The sequence below is a fragment of the Sylvia atricapilla genome, chromosome 2 (assembly GCF_009819655.1).
Source record: "Sylvia atricapilla isolate bSylAtr1 chromosome 2, bSylAtr1.pri, whole genome shotgun sequence".
NCBI lineage: Eukaryota > Metazoa > Chordata > Aves > Passeriformes > Sylviidae > Sylvia > Sylvia atricapilla.
In genome coordinates, this window is record NC_089141.1 from 25,683,293 (window position 1) to 25,691,791 (window position 8,499).

Genomic DNA, 8,499 nt, shown 5'->3' on the forward strand with positions numbered 1-8,499 from the left:
AAGCCAACAGGTTTTTTTAGGTTGAAGGCTACCTAAGGGAACAATTAAAATAGCTCTCTATCTTAGCAGAGGTTTATGATTAACGAGTATGTTATTTGTACATTCTACCAATGCCTGCTAATGCCCACATTTTTAGATTTTGAAATTTTCCATTGTGTACTTGTGTTCTGGAGAAAACCTTGGACTAGAGATAAGACCATTACCAAAAACGTATTTCTAGCAGCTCCCACATCCAGTCAGCCAGTCTGGGCTTGAGCTTGAATCAAGACCATGAAGTGCCTGCTGCTTCTCGCCTTTATTGGGGTGGCTGGTGAGTATATTTTTTATTTCTATTTCTGACATTTAATAGGAAGCAGATTTTCTGAGCAAACCTGCAAGGTAGCCTGCTGTGGGAAAGCCAAGTCCAGTTTTGACTTGCAGAAGTCTGAAGGCAGGGCCCGGCAACTTCCTTCTTCTGTCTGTTCCTAATGCCTTGTGCCACAAGCTGGGGAATGAATGCCTTCATAGTGGTTCCTGACCCACCTATAGACATGTGGCCATAGCTTCAGAAAAAGACTGCCTCCTTCTGCAGGACTAAGGAGTGCACAGGGAATACTTCTGGCCCAGGAAGTCCTAAAGCAACTGAAAAATTTTGGACCCTGGGTAGGTGCTCAAAGAAAATATTACTGCACACTTGTATTTACTTTTTACCTCAGGCAACCCTTGACTGTTTCAGTAGACAGGATCCTGGGAAAGACGCACTCGTGATCCGGTCCAACAAGAACATTTCTGTGTCCTTATGTTCCCTCGGGGAGTAGCCAGCAGGGCTTTAGTTGCAGATATGTGAGGTACCAGTGTAGGTCTGATCCCTTCTTTGAGGGTGCAGCAAATGGATGTGCCTTAGATCTGCCCAGCACTGCTGCCCTGAGTGTCCACAGAAGGGGAGCCTACAAGTGAGGGGCTGCAGACAGGCAGTCACAGGGCACATGACAGCCACATTACCTTTGGCCAGCTCTTGATACATAGAAATTCTTCTCTCCCAGTTGCCTTCCCCACCTTTGCTGAAGATGATGATGACAAGATTGTGGGAGGCTACACCTGTGCCGCGAACTCTGTGCCCTATCAGGTGTCCCTGAATTCTGGATATCACTTCTGTGGAGGTTCCCTCATCAGCAGCCAGTGGGTCGTGTCGGCTGCTCACTGCTACAAATCGTGAGTGGAAAAACTACATCGTTCTATAACCTACTTCTGTCTTCCAGTTCACTTCTAGCAGGAATTCTGAGCTACGAGACAGAAATATCTGAGTGCATCCATTCTGACCAGAGACAGCCAAGGGATGAGTGGATCATTCAGGAAGCTGGGCCGAGGCATCCTGAGGCGTTTTCCACTTTTGCAAATGTTTCTTTGAAAGCAAAACACTTTCTGAAATAACAATGGGGTACTCAAGCAATGAGTTCTGGGCCGTGATTTCTTATCAATTGCATGAATCTTGCTAAAGCATTGTCCCTAGAGAACAGGAAGAGGAACGAGGTCAGGCTAGAACAGTTTGCCTTGTCCCAGAACATTTGTGTAAAGTGCTGCTATGTATCCGACTGCCGTCATGTACTTACAAACCTGCAGAAATTCACCACCTGTACTGGGAGTGGTTAAGATCTCAGGGTGCCTCCCCAGGGCTCCCTGGAGGACAAGAAAGATCTCCTGCCCCAGAAGGCTTCTGTGGCAGTGATGTTGGAGCAAGTGCACTCAGGGACAGGGAGGTTTCTCTCAACCTGCCAGGAGCAGTAAAGGACATGCTGTGTCTTCTCTTTTCCAGTCGCATCCAAGTGCAGCTGGGGAAGCACAACCTGGCACTCTCCGAATCCACACAGCAGTTTATCAACTCTGCTAAAGTCATCCGCCACTCTGGCTACAGCGCCTACACCCTGGACAATGACATCATGCTCATCAAGCTGGCCACCCCAGCCCAGCTCACCAAAGCTGTCCAAACCATTGCTCTGCCTACCAGCTGCGTGGCCGCCGGCACCACCTGCCTGATCTCCGGCTGGGGCAACACTCTCAGCAGTGGCAGTGAGTACTCTGGGGGAATGTACAGACCCCTGGGGGCCCAGGGCAGTCTCTAAGACCTCCCCATTAACCCCCAACAGGAAAGGCTAAAACACAGGGAAGTGCCGTGGGACAGGTCTTTTGAGCAATGGGTCAGTGTAGGGACTGCACACGGGGTTCAGCTAATGTCAACAGAGTTGTCAGTTCTCGGAGAATAACGGTGAGGTCTGGGACTGTGGATCTAGAATTCCTACCAGAGGTCTTGATTCCTTCAAACCAATGGCCAGAGATGTGCATGGCAAGTGGTTTTATTCCACTGCTGACATCTAAACCTCCAAGAGGAGAGGATGGTTTTCCTGAGGCTCAGGTTTCTTCCAGTGTATGTATCACAAGAGTGGCCCCATCTTGGCAATTGATGAAATTGCAGATACCAGAAGAGTTAAGGTGGCTGCAGTGTAGAATGGTGAACCCATGGGTAGAATTTGTTCCATCTCTACTGAAGGAACGCATTGTGTGGTTGCTGTTGAGAGGAAGCAGGATGGCTGCCAAAACAGGGTGTCCAGCATTCACTTTTCTGCTAAGATCATCTCCAAACTCTGAAAAGGACTCAGCAATGCCATCAACCATCTCCCCCTGTTTCCTTGTAGGTAACTACCCAGACGAGCTGCATTGCCTGAAGGCTCCTGTCCTCTCTGCCTCCGACTGCTCTAATGCCTACCCTAGGCAAATTACCAATAACATGATGTGTGTAGGATTCCTGGAGGGAGGAAAAGATTCCTGCCAGGTAAATCATGTGCCTCTCCCTTCCCAGTCATTTCTCTCTTGCCTTTTCTCAGACGGAGATGCCTTCACATTACAGAGTCAGCTCTAGTCACTGCAGTGGTAAATCTGAGTTCTTGGATGACAGCAGAGGCTTCAGGCACACATATCCTGAATGTTTGCTGAGTACTGTGTCTGGCAAAACCAGGCAGCTGACTCATCCTTAGCTGTGGGTCCATTGGAGCTCCAGTCAGGCATGGTAGCACCAGGTGGAGAGTGTGAATCAGAAACAGCCTTTGTAGAACCTTTGTGCAGAGTAGGCCTGACAGGGCTTCCTCCAAAGCCAGTGATGTCGGGGAGCTCTGGCTCATTGCTTAGGCTGATGCCATTTGCTCAATATCCATACCCTTTGTGTGCGCAGGGAGATTCCGGCGGCCCCGTGGTCTGCAATGGACAGCTCCAGGGCATTGTTTCCTGGGGTATTGGATGTGCCCAGAGGGGCTACCCCGGAGTTTACACCAAGGTTTGCAACTACGTCTCCTGGATCCAGTCCACCATTGCTGCCAACTGAGATGCTCGTTTGGTGTGACCTGTATTTCTCATCATCATTTCTGTTTTTGTGGGTCTGGACAAGCAAAAATTATGAAACATTAATAAAGACTTTCAGGCACCCTTACTTTGTGCACTGTTTCTCTGGGAATTTCCATTGCCTGTGATATAGAGCACAAAGGCAGTGAATTCCAGTAAGGAGAAAGTATTTAGTATTTATAGTACCTGCAGAACTGAAGGGATCTTGGAAAAATTTACACACCCATTCTTAAAAGCCTTCCAGTCCATTATTTTCAGTTGTTTCAAAAGTCTTTAATTCATGGCAGTTCATCCAAGTTCCTCACTTTGAAAAGAACAATTCAGGTTTCTGCTCAGTCCTTGTGTAGTTCTCCAGTCCCTTCACAGTGGAGGATGCTGCTTGCTTCAACACATGAGGGCAGCCCAGACTCGCCTACTCTTCATTATCCTCTGTGCAGAGGACAGTGCAAGTGCCCAAATGAACTGTACTCCTGAAGCCAATCCTCCAAAAGCCCCTGTGCCTCAGCTCTTCACAGGACTTCACCTTCCTCTCCTGCCGCTCTCACTGCCGTGTCCATGAGAGCCCTCCCAAGCCTGAGTGCTTGGGCTGCTGTGCTGTCTGTGGGGGTCCTGCCTCCCTCTCACTGCTCTTGTTTGCTGTGCTCACAGCGCTGCACAGAGAGAAAGAGCCGTCCCACAGCTGGGTGGGACGTGGGGAGCCCAGGCAGGAACTGAGACAGCCATGTGTGGGGAAGGCAGGGAAAGTGCATGGGAACATTCAAGGCACCTCTGTGTGATTTTATCCCTCATTCCTCCATCTCCCAAGGGCTTCAGAAGCAGAAGGGGAGCAGCCAGCATTCCTGTGCCTTGCACACCCTCAGCCTCCCGTGCAACCTCAGCCCAGTTCTGTCCTCAACACCCCATCCTTCCCTGCACACCCAGCCCTGCCCAGCCTGCCCCTTCCAGCTGCTGCATCTCTGCAGGGCTTCTGCTTTCCTGCCATGGTTTGTGTCATTCCCCAGGCTTCCCAGCCAGCCAATGCCTTCTGACCTTGCTTGGCCAGCCCCACCCCGACATGTCCCACCCTCACTCACTGCTCCCTCTGCGCAGATCTTTGGGCAGCTGCAAGAGGCAGGCTGCTGAGAGGGAAGGGGCTTTTTTCAGCCATGGTTCCTTGCTGTTTCTTTGTGGCCATGCTGGCTCCTCTGGGTAAGTGAACTCAACCCAGCCCTGAGCACCTCCATTGATCCTGCTGCTGCTGCTCTCCCAGCTTTGTAGCCAGTTCCTGGCCCTGCTCCATTCTGCAGAGCTTGCTGTGTTGAGGATGAGCAGTGAATGTGGTGGGCAGGAATCCCTGAATCTTCTGCAATGGCTGTCTCTTTGTCGTTGTTTGTGCAGCCCCTCGCTGGTTCCTGGTTTTGGACACAAACTGCCCAGGAATGCACCTCGGTTATTGAAGAGGGACTGGAAATTCACTTGCTGATTTGAAGAGCTGTCCCATGCCTTGAACTGCTCCCTTGGCTGCCCTCTTTCTTCTCATCCCATTCCCTACCAACCCACAGTGCCTTGATCATATTTATTCCATTTTTTCCTTCTCGTCATTGTTTGTACTTTTCCTTTCCAGTTTTATCCCTGGAGCAGTCTCCAGACATGGTAGTAAAAGAAGGCCAGTCTGTGAATCTGGAATGTTCCAAGAAGCAATCGTCCTACTTAACTCTGTACTGGTTCATGCTGCCTTCCCAGAAGAATTCCAATATGACCCAGGTGGCTTCTGCAGTAGTAGGTGCTAAGGCAACAGTGGAGAAGGGTTTTGAGGACCATTTCAAGAGCAGCGACATAAAAGGAGACAGCATCACCCTCTCCATAGAACATGCCTTTCTCAATGACTCTGGCACATACTACTGTGCTGAGAGTGAACACAGTGGTGGAGCTGCAGAGGGAGCTGAACACAAACTTGTCCCTGCACATATACGGGAGCTGCTTTCCACCTCGTGGGTGCTGCATGAGTCTTCTCGCCCATCAGCTCCTCTGCTTCTGAGCCTTGCCTTCCTGCCCCTTGTCAGATACTGTCAGTTTCTTTGTCCATCTTTGTCTCCTTGCCACTCCTGGCCTCCCTCTGCATTTTACTCTTGCTTGCTCTACACTTACTTCTATCAGCCCTACTTTGTCTCCTCTCTGTCTCCCTTCCCTCCCTCACCTTGCTCTTTCTGTTTTCAGTCTGCACTCCACTGACTGTCTCTTTCTTGACTCCAGTCAATGCTTCTCATGATTCCCCCTGTCAAACAGAACAAGTGCTTGAGTGGGCAGTTGCTGGTGCAGCTGTAGATAAAGGCAAGGCCAGGCAGGTGTTGAAGTAGCCAGTACCCTGTGGGAGCTGCCCACACACTCCTCTGTTACAACGACCTGTCTGTGGTTGTTCTGTGGCCAAAGAATAGGAACAGCAGAGCACAAGGCTGTGCTGACTCAGGTAAAGTATTATTCAAATCACTAACTACTCCATGCAGAGTGGTCTATGGGGCAGGATCCACCTGCATTCCACCCCTTGAGCCACATACAGTTCATTTTTGTCACAGCACTCTTTGATATTACTGCGCTTTATGGGGGTTCAACACGTTCCCCTGGGGCCCCTGGTGTTGTGGGCAGTCACTGGTGGATCAGGGTAAAGAATGAGAATGGTTTAACTTGTAGCTCTAAGGTACCTTTCTTATACCATAACTTGAAGACAGAGCAGATGCTAGGACATAAAAATCTCTAAATGAAAAATAAATGAAAGAAAAAGTCCCTCTCTCAGGGCAGGGCAGTGGGTTTTAACGGACTGCCTTAGTGTCATGGTTCAGGAGAACAATCCAATAGAGAGGGGAACAAGGCAAGGATTACCATACTGAAACTAATAAGGGAACACAGGAAGAAGGGAGCAATCACAACTACTATTAAGGCATCGAAGATTGGGGGATTGATAATAAAGAATCTGGAAGAAAAGGCAAGGCTAGGGAAGGATTGACAGCTATGTAAGCAAATGCAATCCAATCAGTACTAACAGGACAGGGAAGGGGGTGGTAGAGTTTAGGATTCAATTATTAGCATAAAGGGACAACAAAATAACCCATTTAATAGAAAAACTTAACATATCATGACATGTTTTCAGCAAACCTATTATAAAGATTACAGCTGATATTGGCAGGCAGAACAGGTAACAGAAATTTCAGACAGGTTACAGTGTTTTGTTCATCAGCGACTCAGATGAATGGAGTTTCCTCATCAAGTTCACTTATAACACCAAGTTAGGAAGAGTTTCCAATAGCTCAGAGTGCTGTGCAGCCCTTCAGAGGAACCTCAAGAGGTTGGAGAAATGGGCAGAGAGGAACCTTCTGAAATTTAGCCAAGGTAAATGCACCTGGGGAAAAATAACTCCATATACCAGCACAGGCTGGGGGCTGACCTGCTGGGAAGCAGCTCTTCAGAGGAGGACCTGGAGGTCCCTGTGGACAACAATCTCCCCATGGAGCAGCAGTGTGTCCTGGTGGCCAGGAAGGCCAGGGGTGTCCTGGGGTGCATTAGGAAGAGCATAGCCAGCAGGGCAAGGGAGGTGAGGCTCCACTCAGCCCTGGGGAGGCAAATCTGGAGTGCAGTGTCCTGTTCTGGGCTCTTCAGTACAAGAGAGACATGGAGCACCTGGAGCAGGTCCTGTGGAGGAGAAAGGTGAGGAATAGAGTGAAGCATGTCATTTGTGAGCAAAGGCTGTGGGAGCTGGGCCTGTTTGGCCTTGAGAAGAGACAACTCAGAGGTCCCCTCCTCAATGACTATAAAAGCTGAAAGGAATATGTGAAGAGGTAGATCCAGCTCTTCTCCACATTTCCAAGCCCTAAGACAAGAGACAATGGGCAGAAAATGATGCACAGGAACTTCCACCTGAATATGAGGCAAGAGCTTTGCCGTGTTGGTGACCATGCATTGGAGCAGGTGGCCAGGAGAAGATCTGGAGGCTGTCTGGAGATATTCCAGAACCATCTGGTTAGAATCCTGTGCCTTGTATTCTGGGATGGTAGAGTGGTTTCATGTTCACCTCTTTCTTTCTGCCAAATTTAGTGTCATGGTTTGAGTGTCTTTTCTGCCGTAAGATAGGATTACAAGAAAAAGGCAGGACAGGCTTGTCTTGGTTTGAAAAGACAGGTATCTGCCAGGGAAAGCTGGAGTTCCCCCTGAAATGGAGAATTAACGCCCCCCCCCCCCCTTTTGTTTTTCTAATTGTAAATTTGCAGTTAGGGGCTTTCAGGCAAACATTTGGGGAGAGGAATAGCAATTCTTTACTAGTATGTATAAGAATGCAAACAAAACCAACAATTACAGCATTAATAACAAAACATTGCCAACAACACTGAGGGCTTTGCTTCACTGCTGGGGTTCAGTTTGTTCCTTTTAGTCCAAAGAATTTTTCCCCATAAGTTACCAAAAGCACTAAGTGTTAAATACTTAAGAGTACATAACCAAAATAAGAGTGTGCATAGCTTGGAAGAAAAAACAACGCGAGTTTTGAAGCAAGTAAAGATCAGAGCTTGAGGCAGCTTGGCATTCTGGTTTTTTCGGCGTTCAAAAAGAGATAATAGCTGAGTCGCTGTTTGCTGCAGTGAAGACCACTGTTGATAAGAAAGCCCAGAACTGGAAAATCTACCATCACCTGCTTGCCCTGGAATTCACCTTCCTCTCCTGCCACTCTCACTGCCATGTCCATGAGAGCCCTCCCAAGCCTGAGTGCTTGGGCTGCTGTGCTGTCTGTGGGGGTCCTGCCTCCCTCTCACTGCTCTTGTTTGCTGTGCTCACAGCGCTGCACAGAGAGAAAGAGCCGTCCCACAGCTGGGTGGGACGTGGGGAGCCCAGGCAGGAACTGAGTCAGCCATGGGTGGGGAAGGCAGGGAAAGTGCATGGGAACATTCAAGGCACCTCTGTGTGATTTTATCCCTCATTCCTCCATCTCCCAAGGGCTTCAGAAGCAGAAGGGGAGCAGCCAGCATTCCTGTGCCTTGCACACCCTCAGCCTCCCGTGCAACCTCAGCCCAGTTTTGTCCTCAACACCCCATCCTTCCCTGCACACCCAGCCCTGCCAAGCCTGCCCCTTCCAGCTGCTGCGTCTCTGCAGGGCTTCTGCTTTCCTGC

The 8,499-nt window shown here is 49.3% G+C and overlaps 1 protein-coding gene across 1 annotated transcript; it reads left to right on the forward strand.

The window, feature by feature from the left end:
• The first annotated feature begins 204 nt into the window (after window positions 1-204).
• On the forward strand, window positions 205-3,457 carry LOC136373870 (trypsin-like). The gene is made up of 5 exons (XM_066338893.1): window positions 205-310; window positions 1,023-1,191; window positions 1,793-2,046; window positions 2,670-2,806; window positions 3,203-3,457. Exons 1-5 carry the CDS (start codon window positions 271-273, stop codon window positions 3,350-3,352), a joined length of 750 nt encoding a protein of 249 aa, XP_066194990.1. The 5' UTR covers window positions 205-270; the 3' UTR covers window positions 3,353-3,457.
• The last annotated feature ends 5,042 nt before the right edge of the window (window positions 3,458-8,499 follow it).